The 17,172-nt window shown below is 39.1% G+C and overlaps 1 protein-coding gene and 1 pseudogene across 1 annotated transcript; both read left to right on the forward strand.

The window, feature by feature from the left end:
* Positions 1–3,382: 3,382 nt before the first annotated feature.
* Positions 3,383–4,286, forward strand: LOC113271021 (60S ribosomal protein L7a-like; annotated as a pseudogene).
* Positions 4,287–5,483: 1,197 nt separating this feature from the next.
* On the forward strand, positions 5,484–6,128 carry LOC113271022 (coiled-coil domain-containing protein 169). Its single transcript, XM_026520677.2, has one exon. The coding sequence runs from the start codon at positions 5,484–5,486 to the stop codon at positions 6,126–6,128; it is 645 nt and encodes a 214-aa protein (XP_026376462.1).
* Positions 6,129–17,172: the final 11,044 nt, after the last annotated feature.

The following is a 17,172-nucleotide window of genomic DNA, read 5'->3' on the forward strand; positions in this document are numbered from 1 at the left end:
ACTGGGGCACGGAAAGTATAAGAGGAGTTTTACCCTTCTTTTTGTCCATAAAAGTAAAGAAGTGCTCAAAGAATAATGGGGGAAATATCAAAAGGACACAGAAGCCAACCTAAAAGGGCTCCCATTGGCTAAAGTTGAGCATCATAGTAAATAATGATAGTAATAGATTAAAACCCATTGAATAAAGTAGGAAGTCATGAGTCCATACTGATATGAATGAATGAATGAAAATTTCGATGAGGAACTGGGGATAGATATACATATACAGACATGTAGATATACAGTTTCAACGTACCTGTACCCAAAATACTTATTATCTGCAAAGGAAAAAAGAATCACCCTATATAGTGGAGAAGCCTGGAAAACACCAACTTAATTCAATGAAAGAACAAAGCATCACTTCTGTGGTATTCTTGCCAAAAACTTATAAACCAAATATAATCATGAGGAAACATCAGATAAACACAAGTTGTGGGGCATTTTACAAAATAACTGGACTGTAATCTTTAAGTGTCAAGGTAATGGAAGTTAAGGAAAGACAGAGTAACTATTGTAGATTTCGGGATTAAATAGACATGACAACCAAATGCAATGCCTCATTCTGAATTAGATTCTTTGGCTATAAATGATATTATTGGCAAGTTGGCAAAACTTGAATGGGTATCTGCGTATTGGATAATAGTGATATATCAATGTTAATTTTCTGATTTGATGGTTATGTTGCAGTTTTTTAAGAGAATGACCTTTGTTTTTTAGGAAATACACATGGAACTATTTTGAAATGATAAGAGCATTGGGTCAATTACTTACTCATAAAAGTTTCAGGCAACTGGGATGCCTGGGTGGCTCAGTTGGTTAAGCAGCTGCCTTCAGCTCAGATCATGATCCCAGGGTCCTGGGATCAAGTTCTGCATCAGGCTTCTTGCTCAGCAGGGAGCCTGCTTCCCCCTCTACTTGCCTCTCCCCCTGCTTGTGTTCTCTCTCTGTCTCTCTCTCTTTCTGACAAATAAATAAATATTTTTTTAAAAAAAAAGGTTCAGGCAAAAATTTCTTTGTACTGTGCTTAAAACTTTTCTGTAGGTTTGAGATTGTTTCAAAATATTTTGTGTCTTATGATGTTTAAAAAAACGATGAATGAAAATTCATGACATTAAGAACACACAACAACAACTCAATTTATAAGGGAATAAACTGAGTTAAAGAATTGAAAGGTCCTCACATTAAGCAGTGGTAAAAGTAGTAATTGCAGGGGCGCCTGGGTGGCCCAGTCGTTAGGCATCTGCCTTTGGCTTGGGGCGTGATCCCAGCATTCTGGGATCGAGCCCCACACCAGGGTCCTCTGCTGGGAGCCTGCTTCTTCCTCTCCCACTCCCCCTGCTTGTGTTCCCTGTCTCACTGGCTGTCTCTCTCTCTCTGTCAAATAAATAAATAAAATCTTTTTAAAAAAAGTAGTAATTGCAGGTAGGTTCTAGTCAAAAATACATGTTGTAATTTTTAGGTTAACAACCAAAAGAATAATAAAAGAATGTATTACTAGTAAACCAAAAGATGGAAATAGAATAATAAAAAACACATCATACTTAGTGGCTCACTTCTAAAGAACGGAGTATGGGAAGGGGAAAACATAATAACTTGACAGTGAAGTAACCTGGCAGACACCATCTTAATCACGGTTGATAATGACCAGTGTCATGTTGTTAGCAGGCACCCTCTGATATGATGTGATGAGAAATGCACTTCATCTCTGTGGTACACTCTCTCAAAACCCAATAACCTAATTTAATCATGAGACAAACCCAAAGTGAAGGACGTTCTACAAAATGCCTGACAAATTCAAAACTGTCAAGGTCATGAAATACAAAGACTAAGAAACCATCAGAAATCAGGGGAGACGAAAGGCGTGTAACATCTAAATGCAATGTGGTATTATAGATTGGATCCTGAAGCAGGCTATTTGGACTATTAAAATCCAAATAAAATGTGAAGGTTAGTTAATAATGATGTAGAAATGTTTGTTTCCTAATTACAACAAGTGAGAACATTCAGGAAATTGAAATTAGGGGAAATTGAACCTGGGTGAGGGGTTTACAGGAACTTTCTGTATTATCTTTGCAATTTTTCTGTAAATCAAAAAGTATTCCAAAATAAAAAGTTTATCTAAAACAAACTCATGAATCCAAAAGTAGACAAGAAAGGATATGAGAAAAGAACAGGTATAATACATAGGAAACAAACAGAAAGATTACAGATATAAATCTAAACATGTCAATAATTAATGTTAAATATTATTAGATTAATATTCCAATTAAAGAAATGGTCCAGGGGCGCCTGGCTGCCTCTGTCAGTAGAGCATGCAACTCTTGATCTCCAGGTTGTGAGTTCAAGCCCCACATTTGGTACAGAGTTCACTTAAAAAAAAAAAAGAAAAAAAGAAAGACACAGTTTAACTATATGAAAAAAATTAACCATATGCTGCTTGCAAGAGATATATTTTAAATGTAAGAGTACAAAATGGTTAAAAATCGGGATGCCTGGGTGTCTCAGTCAATTAAGTGTCTGCCTTCAGCTCAGGTCATGATCTCAGGGTCCTGGGTTTGAGCCCCATGTCAGGCTCCCTGCTCATTGGGGAGTCTGCTTCTCCCTCTCCCTCTGCCCCTCCCCCCACTTATACACTCTCTTGCTCTCTCTCTCAAATAAATAAAATCTTTAAAAATGGTTAAAAATAAACACGTGGCAAAACAATACACCATGCAAACAATAACAAAAATATATCAGGATAAGAGCACCTGGATGGCTCAGGCAGTTAAGCATCTGCCTTTGGCTCAGGTCATGATCTCAGAGTCCTGGGATCAAGCCCTGTGTCAGGCTCCCCGCTTAGCGGGCAGCCTGCTTCTTCTCCCTCTGCCCTTCTCCCTGCTTGTGCATGTGCTCCCTCTCTCATAAATACATAAAAATCTTTTTAAAATATGTCAGGACAGCTATATGAATATTAGACAGAATAGACTTTATATTCTGGAGTATCTGGAAGGCTGTGTGCATACAAAGGGCTCCATATATGCTCAGGGGAGATCAGAGATGGCTGACCTTAGGCCTTATACAAGCAGAAGGTAAAAATCAGAGAAGACTTGTAAACTGCCTGAACTTAGAATGAGTGTACCAACAATACATGCACAGATGCCCTAGGAAAATGGTGGAAACCTTGCTGGCTCAAAGTGTTTAAGCAAAATCTTTGACAAATAATTGACTGACCGCTAAGCTAGATCTCACCCTAGGGGGATAGGCTTAAAAATAAGAACAAGGATTTTTTAAAAACCTGAGCAAAGATTCCAGTTGTCACATACTACAGAAGAGATGGACACTACCTAATTAGTCCAAGCATATCACTAAGCAAAAACAAAGGAACATAGCGTGATATAAAAAATAAAAATAGCTCTCCTCCAGCCACCCAAGATGCTGGAAGGAAAGGCTAAGAGGAAGAAGGTGACACCAACCCTTGCTGTTGTGAGGAAGCAGAGGCCAAGAAGGTGGTCAATCCCCTGTTTGAGAAAAGGCCTGAGAATTTTGTCATCGGACAGGACATCCAGCCCAAAAGGGACCTCACCCACTTTGTCAAGTGGCCCTACCACATCTGGCTGCAGTGGCAAAGGGCTATTCTCTATAAACATCTGAAAGTGCCTCCCGCAATTAACCAGTTCACCCAGGCTTTGAACCTTCAAATAGCCACTCAATGGCTTAAGCTGGCCTATAAATACAGACCAGAGACAAAGCAGTAGAAGCAGAGATTATAGGCCCAGTCTGAGAAGACAGCTGCTGGCAAATGGGATGTCCCCACCAAGAGGCCGCCTGTCCTTTGACCTGGGGTTAGTATTGTCACCACCTTGATGGGAAACAGGAAGGCTCAGCTGATACTGATTGCACATGATGTGGATCCCACCGAGCTGGCTGTCTTCCTGTCTGCCCTGTGTCATAAGTTGGGGGTTCCCTACTGCATTATCAAGGGGAAGGCCAGGCTGGGGCGTCTGGTCCACAGGAAGACCTGAATTACTGTCACCTTCACACAGGTTAACTCAGAAGACAAAGGAGCTCTGGTTAAGCTGGTGGAAGCCATCAGGACCAATTACAATGACAGATATGATGAGATCCACTGTCACTGGGGAGGCAACGTCTTGGGTCCAAAGTTGATGACTCTCATTGCCAAGTTAGAAAAGGCAAAGGCTAAAGAACTGGCCACCAAACTGGGCTGAGTGGACGCTGCTGAATTTTCTGTACATAAAAGTAATAAAAAGTTCTCTAGAAATAAACAAACAAATAAATAAATAAATAGAAACAAAGAAACAAGGTGTAGCCCATACACAGGGGAAAAAGCAGCTTATATAAATTATCTGCAGGAAGGCCTCCATGACAGATTTAGTGCAGAAAGACTTCAAATAAGGGGCACCTGGGTGGCTCAGTTGTTAAGCGTCTGCCTTCAGCTCAGGTCATGATCCCAGGGGCCTGGGATCGAGCCCTGCATCAGGCTCCCTGCTCAGCGGGAAGCCTGCTTCTCCCTCTCCCTCTGCCCCTGCTTGTGTTCCCTCTCTCACTGTCTCTCTCTCTGTCAAATAAATAAATAAAATCTTTTTAAAAAAGACTTCAAATTAGCTATTATAAATACGTTCAACGAACTAAAAGAAAGCACATTTAAAGAATTAAAGGAACGTGTGATGACAATGGCTCATCACATAGAGAACATTAATAATAAAGAGATATGAATTATAAAAAAGAAATGAATAAAAATTCTAGAGTTAAAAGGTACAACAACTGAAGTGAAAAATTCACTCAAGGGGCTCAACAGCAGATTTGAGCTGATAGAAGAAAGAATCAGCAAACTGAAAGGCAGATCAATAGAGACTATTCAGTCTAAAGAACAACATGTAAAAAGAATGAAGAAAACTGAAGAACCTCAAAGGCCTGAGAGACACCATCAAACACACCACATATGCAAATGGAAGTTCTGGAAGAGAAGAGGAGGAAAAGGGGGTATAAGTATATGAAGAAATAATGAGTGAAAACTTCATAAATTTGATGAAAAACATTAATCACACATCTGAATCAACTCTTCTATATCCAATCTACATCCAAGTTTAATGAATTCTGAGTAGAACAAATTCAGATATTTATAGCTAGAGAGGTCATAATCAAACTTTTGAAAGCCAAAGAGAAAATTTGAAAATAGCAAGAGGAAAATCACATGTGATATACAAAGGAACCACAGTGAGATTAACAGCTGACTTCTCATCAGAAACAATGGAGAAAATAAGGTAGTATTATGACATATTCAAAGTGCTGGGGGAGAAAACTCAACCAAGAATTCTAGGAGTCAGGTCACCATGGCAACAGCTCATGACAACACTTTCTCCTCCCCAACTACTGGGTGTCCCTTCAGGCCTTCTGCTGTAAGCTGTGCTGAGGAGAAGGACGTGGGAGGTCTCTGACCCGACACCATGGGGGACGGTAGAGGGGACAACTTCGAAGGTATGAGCATTGACCGCCTTAAACTGGAGTTACTGGAAGAAATCCATATGAAAGACTTAGTGCAGCTCTCAATACTTGAAATAAGACACAACATAGTGGAACTGGAAGCCAAACTCAATACTGACAATGAAGGTGGCGAATGGAAAACCCGTTATGAAGCACAACTTGAATTGAATGATCAACTAGAAAAGCAAATTGTTACTCTCAAAGAGAAAATGGAAAAAATCCGTGGAAATCCTTCAGATAGACTCGCTTCTATTCGTGTCTATGAGCGAATGCCAGTGGAATCCTTAAATACATTACTTAAACAGCTAGAAAAGGAAAAGAGGAGTCTTGAAAATCAAGTGAAAAACTGTGCACTTAGACTGGAACAAGAGTCAAAGGCTTACCATAAGACCAATGATGAACGCCGCGCCTACCTGGCTGAAATGTCTCAGATCTCTGGCTCACACCAAGTTTCTAAAAGGCAACAGATGGATCAACTTCATAGAATTAAAGAGAATCATGTGAAAGCAGGGAGACATAATCCTGCTAATCAGAAGATAGTAAATGCCAAGAAAGGGCCAGCAAAAAAGATTACAAAACCAAACCATCTGCCAAAACTCAATCCATGATTCCAGAACTGGATGGACTTCTATTTCTTCCCTTTCTTCATATGTAATATTCAACTTGTGAAGTCAGATTTCAGTGCATTTTTCAGGGAATGAAATAGATTTTAAAAAAGAGCTATTAAAACTTCTTTAGCTCCTCTTCCAGATGTTTGTTCCTTTATCCGCGTGAAAGTAATGTTTTTAGTAATTTATTTAGTTTCAAAAATTACTCTAGAATGTAATTTTAGTGACTCTAATATATCTAATAGCACTTTGTGGTTCTTAAAAAGTCCTAGAGAACCTGAAGTTTACATCATTATACTTGCTTTTAATAATCTCTCCATGATATGCTTCGATAAGTAACACTGCTGTTGTATTTGGTTTCTAGTCAGCTGTAATCTAAAAATGTGAGCTCGGGGTACCTACGTGGCTCAGTCAGTTAGGCATCCGACTCTTGATCTCAGCTCAGGCCTTGATCTCAGTGTTGTGAGTTAAAGCCTGGCATGGAGCCTACTTAAAAAAATAAATAAATAAAATTTTTAAAAATCTGAGTTCACCAAAACGTTTTGCTATTTTAGGCTATATCATGCTCATTTTTTTCAGCCCAAAGCTTAAACAAGGCTGCAAATCAACTGCATTTTAAACTTTGGCTTGAAGTACGGTATTGAGGAAATAGCCTTCAAACAGGAATCAGCTTGGTTATAGTCTCCACTCTGCCATGAATTTATGAGATTTTGTGAAAGTCCCTTTACCTCATCTTTATTTCCTGCAACCTGTAAAATGACAGGCAAACTCTGCAACTTCTAAGGCTTCTTACCATTCTAGAAAACCAATACGTATTCAACTACAGGGTCCTACCACGTAGCACGTAGTGAATTAAGTCATGTTTGTGATGTTTATTAATTCATAGTAATGACCTTATTTTTTGGACCAAACTTGGCAAGTGTCAACAATACTCAAGTCTAGAAGTGGAGATAGAATGAGGATGGGAGAGAGTTCTTTTAGAAAATTTATTAAATTCTATTCACGTTTAGACTGTTTTTGTAATTGTCACATAGGTCTGCAATACACATATAATTTATTTGCTCAACTTCATAAGTGAATTTAAATTCCCAGAAATCACCCAATGGTCAGTATAGTTTTTAGCTAATGGTGTTCTCACCTTGTATCTGGCACTAAAAACCTAAATTCTATTCAGCCTCACCAGTAATGAATACCAAATGCATTTCTATAACTATCTCTATAGTTACTCACTTTAAGGAGAATGCATAAATTCCATATAGCCAACTAATTCTTTTATATGACTGTAAAAGACAATGCAGTGAAATATAAAGTCACTTCCTATAAATTACTCTACATTGTAGGTGTTTGGAAATATTTTCTCCTATTCTTAATTAAGCTAACTACAGATATCGGATACCATGGCCCATATTATCAAACAAATACTACATTTTTATGTTTTATACCATCTTTCTTAGCATTAGCAACAAATTGATAATCTTAATATTAGTAATAAATAGAATCAGATCATCACTGAAGAATAAAAAAGGTTTTTTTCTATCATACAGAGGTAGGCCATTGTAGGGATGGAATTAAACAACATTTAAAATTATCTCAATCATTGTGATGGTCTATTAATTGAACATCTTACCACAGGGATCTATCACATTTAAGTGTTAGTTCTGCAGGAGCTTCTTTAGAATACTATCCAGATATCAGAAAATGTCTTAGGGGCGCCTGGGTGGCTCGGTTGTTAAGCATCTGCCTTCGGCTCAGGGCGTGATCCCAGTGTTCTGGGATCGAGCCCCATATCAGGCTCCTTCGCTGGGAGCCTGCTTCTTCCTCTCCCACTCCCCCTGCCTGTGTTCCCTCTCTCGCTCGCTGGCTGTCTCTCTGTCAAATAAATAAAATCTTAAAAAAAAAAAAAAAAGAAAATGTCTTAAACACGGTAATGGAATGTTGATGGGGTAGTGTAAAGAACTGAATTGGAAGACTTTTGAAGATCTGTGTTCTGATAACAGTTTCGCCATTTCTAAGCTTCTGACTACAAGTAAATCGCTTTTCATTGCCTCACTTTCCTTATATATAGAGCTGGGAATATCTACCCTAACCACTGCCTTGGGATTGCTGCGCACATCAAGGGTACTTACTAAACATTTATTTATTTACTTCTTTATGCCTTATTTCCCTCTGAAAGGGTGCAACTAAATTTAGAGGTATAAAAGCAACAACCACAACATAGAAGGTGAAAATAAAAGTTAAACAGTTTTGTAAGAATTTGTGACTAAGAAAAACTCCAGCTTTAAGCTTTCTAACAGGCAGCACAAAGAAGGAATGAGCTACATACCTCTCATTAGTTTTGTAGATGGAATACACAAGTAGTGAAAAAGTTTTCCCTCGTTTCCTAGTTCTAAGCTCTGAAGATAATATGAGGTTTTATAAGAAAGTGCAATTGTTTATTGCAATAACCAGAGCAAAAACAAGAATTTGGGATCCTTCTTTGTTTAAAATTGAAATATGTATTAATAACAGTATTTTTAAGTTTAGAATTCATAAAGCAAAAAATCAGTAAAACAATATTTAGTATATTCCAAATTTTTAAATGTATTACAAAATATCAAGAAATATCATTTATAAACACAGATGTTACTATAATCAAAAAGACAGATAATAACAAGTATTGGCGAGGATGTGGAGAAATCGGATCCCTCATACACTGCCAGTGGGGATGTACAATGGTGCAGCCACCTTGAAAGACAGTTTGGTAGTTCCTCAAAAAGTTAAACATAGAGTTATCATATGACTCAGCAATTTCACTCCTACATATATACCCAAGAGAAATTAAAGCCTATGTCCAGGGGCACCTGGGTGGCTCAGTCAGTTGGGTGTCTGCCTTTGGCTCAGGTCATGATCTCGGAGACCTGGGATCGAGCTCCATGTTGGGCTCTCTGCTCAGCATGGAGTCTGCTTCTCCCTCTCTGTCTCCCTCTATGCTTCCCCCCCCAAACAAATAAATAAAATCTTTAAAAAAAATAAATCCTATGTCCACACAAAAACCTGTACATGAAAGATCATAGCAACATTATTCATAATAGCCAAAAAGTGGAAGCAACCCAAATGTCTATCAACTGATAAATGGATAAACAAAGTGTAGTATATCCAAACAATGGAATATTATTCAGCAATAAAAAGAAATGAAGTGCTACAACACTGATATATGCTACAACATGGATGAATCTTGAAAATAATAATTGAAAGAAGGCGGTCACAAAATACCACATATGGCATAATTCCATTTATATAAAATATCCAGAACAGGCAAATCCATAGAGACAGAAAGTAGATTAGTAGTTGCCTGGGGCTGGTGGGGCCAGAGGGAGGGTAGGTGATGGGGAGTGACTGAAAAGGGTACAGGGTTTCTTTGGGGGGTGATGAAAATGTTCTAAAATTGATGGTGGTGATGGCTGCACAACTCTGTTAATATACTAAAAACCATTGAACACTTTAAGTGAGTTAATCATATGTTATATAATTTATATCTTAATAATGCTGTTATTAAAAAATAATCTTATACCCACCAAAATAATCCTCAAAAAATGAAGGCCCCACAATAAAAAGACATTCCCCAGGGGGGGGGAAGCCCCAGGAGAACTAATTGCTATCACACCTGCCTTATAAGAAATTTTTAAAAAAGGAAGTTCATCAGGCTGAAGAGAAATTATAACTCAAACCCACACAAAGAAATAGAGCACCAGTAAAGGTAATCACATAGGAAAACTTAAAATACAATGTAAACATATTTTTCTTTCCTTCTCACAACTTATTTAAAAGAATCTGCATAAAACAATAATTATTAAAATATTGGTATATTTGGAATATATAAAGATGTAATGAATACGATAATAGCACAAATGAAGGGAGAGGAAAGGAAGCAATATTAAAGCATTTCTGTACACTACCAGAAATAAGTTAGGATTAATGTGAAGTATATTGTTTTTGGTTAAGATGTATATTATAATCCTCAGACCTACCACTAAGAAAATAATTCAAAATACAGTAAATAAAGAGAATTAAGATGGCACACTAGAAAACATCTATTTAGTGCAAAAGTAGGCAGTAAGAAGAAAAATAGAGGAGAAAAAATACACGAGACATAGAAAATAGCAAAATGGTAGTTATAAATAATTACATTTATGTTATAATCAATTATTACATTAAATGTAAATGAAATACGCATTAAAATAAAAATAGAAGATCAGACTAGATTTAAAAACGGGATCTGGGGCACCTGGGTGGCTCAGTGTCAGTTAAGCATTCAACTCTTGATTTCAGCTCAGGTCTTGATCTCAGGGTCATGAGTTCAAGCCCCATGTTGGGCTCCATGCTGGGGGGGGGACCCTACTTAAAAAAAGAGGATCTAACTGTATGCTGTCTAGAACAGACACTTTAGATTCAAAGCACAGATATGTTGAAAGGATGGAAAATGATATACTGTGTGCAAACCATAAGTAACCATAAGAGAGCTGGAGCAGCTGTCCCAAGGCATTAGTTTTCTATTGCTGTGTAACAAAGGACCACAAATTTAGCAGCTTGAAACAATAACCATTTATTAGTTCACAGTTCTGCAGGTCATAAGACCAGGCAGGTTCTCTGCTTAGGGACTCAAAAAGCAAAAATCAAGGTGTTGGACAGGCTGGCTTCTTATCTGGAAGTTCTAGGGAATAATCTGCTTCTAAACAAACAAAAAACGCATCTGCTCCCAAGTTCAAAGAATCTGCTTCCAAGTTCAGGTTGTTGGCAGAAATTGCATTCCTGCCAGCCATAAAACTGAGGTCCCCATTTCCTTGACACATAGTCCCTAATATCTTCAAGCAAGCAATAGAGCTTTAAATCCTTCTTGTGCATTGAATCTTTGCCAACCTAATTTAGCACCAGCCAGAGAAAAAACTTTGGATTTAAAGGGTTCACCTGATTAGGTCAGGCCCACCAAGACAATCTTTGTATAAGATTAACTGACTTGGGCCTTTTTAAAAAAATTTTTTTTTGTGTTTTAAGTAAGCTTTATGCCTAATGTGGGGCTTGAACTCACTACCCCAGATCAAGAGTCACATGCTCTACTGACTGAGCCAGCCAGGTGCCTCTGACTTAGGGCTTTAATTACATCTGGAAAATTGATCATAGCAGTATCCAGATTAGTATCTGAATGAATAAGAAGGGAACAAGAATCCTGTAGAGCCATCCTTAGAATACTGCCTACCACAACTAATATCAGATAAAATAGACTTTAACACAGTGTTACTAGAGAAAAAAATGACATTTAACAGTGATAAAGAGTCAATTCATCAGGAAGACATAACAATTATAAATACACACATAACAAAGCCCCAACATAAATGATACAAATACTCACATACACACACACACACACACACACACACACACACACAAAATGGAATATTACTCAGCCATCAAAAAATGAAATCTTACCATTCGCAATGACGTGGATGGAACTAGAGGGTATTTTTTAAGATTTTATTTATTTATTTGAGAGAGAAAGGGAGAACACAGAGGGAGAGTGAGAAGGAGAAGCAGACCCCCTGCTGAGCACAGAGCCTAACGTGGGACTTGATCCCAGGACTCTGAGATCATGACCTGAGCCGAAGGCAGACGCTAACCAACTGAGCCACCCAGGTGCCCCTAAAAGGATTGAAATTTTTAAAAATAATTGAAATCATACAATGTATGTATCTGACCACAATGGCATTAGAAATCAACAACAGAAGGAAATTTAGGAAATCCAGAAATATTTGCAAATTAAACAACATATTTCTAATAACCCATAGATAAAAAAGAAATCACAAGGGTAATTAGAAAGAAATTTGAACTGAATAAAAACCAAATCACAATGTGTTAAAATGTATGAGGTAGAGCTAAAACAGTGCTTGGAGGGAAAATCATAGCTTGAAATTATAGGAGAAAAGAAGAAAGATCTCAAATCAATAACCTAAGATTTGCTTAAGAATCTAGAGAAAGTAGAGCAAACTGAGCCAACAGCAAACATAAGATGGAAATAATAGAAATTGCAAAATATCAACTTCGTGCAAATGTAAATAGTAAAGAAGAAATACAAGAGAAAAAATACATGAGACATAAAATAGCAAAACAGCAGTTATAAATATATTATATTACAATTAATAATTATATTAAATGTAAATGATATAAGCACTACAATAAAAAATAGGTGATCAGACTAGATTTTAAAATGAGATGGGCAAGGCGCCTGGGTAGCTCAGTCAGCTAAGTGTCCAAGTCTTGATTTCGGCTCAGGCCATGATCTTAGGGTCGTGGGACTGAGCCCTGTGTCCGCTTCTCACTCAGCGGGGAGTCTGCTGGAGCTTCTCTCTCCCTCTCCCTCTGCCCCTTCCCCCCTCTCTGTCTGTCTAAAATAAATAAATAAATCTTCTTTAAAAAAGAAATCATATTAAGAACACTTTGGGATGTGGGGCGCTTGGGTGGCTGATGGTTAAGGTCATGATCTCCAGGTCCTGGGATTGAGCCCCGCATTGGGCTCCTGGCTCAGCAGGGAGTCTGCTTCTCCCTCTCCCTCTGCCTCTCTCCCTGATCATGCTCTGTGTATCTTTCTGCCTCGAATTAATAAATAAAATCTTTTAAAAGGAAGAAAGAAAAGAAAAGAAAACTTTGGGGTGCTGATAATAGAGGTTTTCAGTAGTAGGGCTTAAGTTGTCCCAAACAAGCATAGACATTTTATTATGGGAGTAATAAGGAAGAACACAAGTAAAGGTATGAATCCTTGTAGGCCAGCCCATAAGTAGGTTTCTTATTTATATGGCATTAGCTAAGGAAGTGGATTTGAAACTTCGGAGGTCTCTAACAATATGTTGGTTTGTTAGAAATATGCTCACGTTAAAGTAGCGGACCTGGCAGTTGTGTTGTTGGAGGGTATGAACTGGTAAGTCTATGTAAAGATTAGTGGTATTTGTGTGTAGCTAAAAGGAAGGAGTGGTTGTGGTGGTCATGGTCAGAGATGCAAGGCAGGAGATTTTGGTGGATAGCTGGAGGAGAGAAGTAGAAGGCACTTGGGAGTGAGTGGTCCTCTCCCCAGGAGGTCAAGGGGTTGACTGATAAGAGGCAGGTGTCTCCTGGGGAAAGCAATAATCTCCATTACTTTTTAGAATGACACAGATAGTAGTAACCTCTCCCAGATTTCCCTTTAGGTGTGGGAGTATAGGAGTGTACATTTTAGCAAAGGGCAAGGAGTATAGCAGGATCATGAGCTCTGCAGACGGTGAGCTCAGGAGCATAATAGGATCCCTAATAACAAAGGAAGAAAAGCAAAATTGTCCTGTGTCCATTTTGTGCCTTAGGAGAGGCAGTTCATGAGCACTGTTTGTTTGGAGGTCTTAGTGCCTAGGGTGAAGTTGTCTCCAGCACAGGGAGTGAAATCATCTCCAATGGTGAGGTCTTGGGTTGAGGTGATGTTGTCTGAAGTGATGTCATCTCCAGTGGTAAGTTCCCAGACCAGGGCAATGTTACCTAGGGACTTGGGGTATCCTTTTTAAGGGGATACCCACTCAGGTTGATGTGGGTCTTAGCATTTGCCATGTTTGGTTGAAACAATGGCTTACTTGGAGAGCTGGGCCTCCAGATTATAAACCAATGAATGTATCTAGACCTGTAGTAATAAGACTACAATCACCAGCATGGTGTTCAGCTGCACTTAGCAGGCTCTTTATTTGGGGTAGAAGTTTAGGTTCAAATGGGTCATATATCAGATGAGCAGCTGTCCTGCCTATGGGACAATCTATGGTCAGCAGGTCCTAGGAGAATATGCACCCTGGATCTGGCCTCCAGCCCTTATGGGATGGAGCAAGATCAAAAATTTCTAAAGACTGGTTAAGGCCTGGGGTAAGATAGAGACTTATAGAGACTGAAATTTGAAAAGGAATTGTTTGAGGAAACGATTATGTCTCTTAAACAGACTATTTGGGACCTACCAGGGACATAGAAGTTCTATTGAGCATCTTTTCCAAGAGCCAGGAATTGTATATTTTAAGAAATGAAATGTGTACCTTGGTTATTATTAGTTTCTAACCCCAAAGGTAATGAATGTCTTGGCAAGGCCTTATACCTGGGGGACATGAGTCCTTTTATATTTTGGGTATCCATGAGGCAAGAGATTCCCAGAGTTCTTTAACCTGAAAGAGACCATTTTAAGGCAATGCCCATCAGTTTACAATAAATGTAAAGATAGTACCATTCCTTGGCTGGGGCATCCAGTGTTAAGATGACTGCCTGAAGTTTGGCTAAGAATGTTGTTTTTTGGGTCCCATCCTTTATAGGGGATATCCTGGCTAAAGGATGGGAAGCAGCAACATTTCCCTTAGCTCCATCACGTATGACAGTCAGCAGTGCCATTGGCATGGTCTATGTACTCTATTGTTGTTTACTCAGTTAATCCCAGGGGGTTTCCGAGGTACCCAAGTGTCTGGGGGAGGGGTGACTTCTTCTAGCACCTCGGCATCTGGCAAGGGACTGAGGACAGGGAAGGCCACCCCCTCCTGAAAGTAGAGTATGTCAGAGGGCCCAGGTGTGGTTGCGTCCTGTTTTAAGAAGGCCTCTGCAGCTGTGCCAAGTTTGTGGGATGCTGTTTCCATGACTCAAAGCATACTGGGCAGTAGAGTATGTAGGATCACATGCTCAGGTCTATGAAAGCCTCTATTTTTAGGAAAGCCTGGTAGGTAGCCAGTCATTTTTTTTATTTTAATGGTGTATGGTATAAGATTGGGGGGACGGTTTCTTGCACCTGAAGCCCTTGGTGAGCTTATGGCCACCAGAAGCGGCCCAGACTCCAGCAGGTACGAGAAGACATTGCCAAAGTGTCTTTGGTGAAGGAGCTTGGCAGGGGGAGGGGGTGACGGACAAGAGTGCCTGTCAATTTTAATTTGGGAATAAAATTTGTAAATGAGGAATATGTTGTCATCAGAACCCAAGATGGACTAAAAGATGTTGGATGGTATGTCCTTAATAAGTGTGTTTAATGAATCTCCTTGGAGGAGGGTTATCAATGTAATGTCATACCTGTGCTCCTATAGGAAGGTGGATGTAGTTAAGATCTTATCTGTAATGATTGTGTGTGATAGCACATCTGTTGAGGTGCCCCATGAGTAGCCTGGAGGTGTATTGTGTCCCTTCAGAGGTAAAAGCAAACTGCAGCTGAGGGGCTGCTGAAATAGATACTGAACAGAAAATGGTAGTCAAATCTGTAAGAGCAAAATATTTGCCAGTTGTTCACTGAACAGAATCAGTAATGTTAATAATATTGGATGTCTGCTGTGGGGGCCCTGATGGATGGGACCACAGCATAAAGATAGTAATGATCTAACATGAGGAATACCTGCCCACACACAACTTTTAAATTTTCTTTAGATTTAGGAACAGGCAAAATTGGGCTGTCAAAGAAGAGGCAGAGAAGGTAATCACCCCTTTATTAATTAGATTTTATATGGTGAGTTTTAATCCTTGATCCCCGTTTTAACTTATATTGGGCCAGGTTAACTATTTTAACTGGGGGGCAATGGGGTTCCATTTCATTAAGCCAATTTGTAAGTCCCAAAGACCTACTTTAATTTTAATTTACTATTTATTGTGTCAGACCATGTATGTCCAAATGGAATATTTTAGGTCAATGGATATTATAATTTTGGAAACTAAGGCAAGGCTATAATTAGAGTGAGGCAAACCAATTTTTTTCTTCACTTTATGTTCAGTTACCTTCTTAAGATTATAGGGGACACGATCCTGAAGTTCAGGGGGATTCCCAGATACAACTATAATTTGAGCCCCATCTTGATCAAGTCCAAAAGGTCTTATCAATTGATGTATTTCAGCAAATGTTAATTTAGAACAAAGGTTGTAGAGGCACAATAGCCAATCAGCAGTCTTTTATCATTCAGTTATATAAATTCTTTAGTATAGGGGTGCCTGGGTGGCTCAGTTGGTTAAGCGACAGCCTTTGGCTCAGGTCATGATCTTGGGGTCCTGGAATCAAGTCCTGCATCAGGCTCCCTGTTCAGCGGGGAGCCTGCTTCTCCTTCCTCCACTCCCCTTGCTTGTGCTCTCTCTCTTTCTCTCTCTCTAATAAATAAATAAAATCTTTAAAAAAATCTTTAGAATATCAATTTTGGACTTTGAACTGGATCAAATTTGGGGCTTTGTTTTAATTTAGATATATATATCACATATATGCATATATATACAATTCATCTATTATATATTTATATTAAAAAATATATATATATATATATATACACACACATACTTAATTACATTTTATTTTCTCCCCCTGTATCTAGAAGTTTGTTTTAAAATCATTAAGTTGATGGGGCACCTGGGTGGCTCAGTCATTAAGCGTGTGCCTTTGGCTCAGGGCGTGATCCCGGAGTCCTGGGATCGAGCCCCACATCACGCTCCCCCACTGGGAGCCTGCTTCTTCCTCTCCCACTCCCCCTGCTTGTGTTCCCTCTCTCGCTGGCTGCCTCTCTCTCTCTGTCAAATAGATAAATAAAATCTTTAAAAAAAAAAAAATAATAATAATAATAATAATAATAAAAATCATTAAGTTGGGATGCCTGGGTGGCTCAGTCGGATAAGAATCTGCTTTCGGCTCAGGTCATGATCCCAGGGTTTGGGGATCGAGTTCTGCATTGGGCTCCTTGCTCAGCGGGGAATTTGCTCCTTCCTCTGCCCATCCCCCTCCCCCTGCTTGTGTTTTCTCTCTCTGACAAATAAATGAAATAAAATCTTTAAAATCAATAAGTAGGGGTGCCTGGGTGGCTCAGTTGTTGAGCATCTGCCTTCAGCTCAGGGCATGATCCCAGGGTCCTGGGATCGAGTCCCACATCAGGCTCCGCTGGGAGCCTGCTTCCTCTCCCACTCCCCCTGCTTGTGTTCCCTCTCTCGCTGGTTGTCTTGCTCTCTGTCAAATAAATAAATAAAATATTTAAAAATAAAATAAAATCAATAAGTAATCTAGGGCTGGGGCGTCTGG

The sequence above is a fragment of the Ursus arctos genome, chromosome X (assembly GCF_023065955.2).
Source record: "Ursus arctos isolate Adak ecotype North America chromosome X, UrsArc2.0, whole genome shotgun sequence".
NCBI lineage: Eukaryota > Metazoa > Chordata > Mammalia > Carnivora > Ursidae > Ursus > Ursus arctos.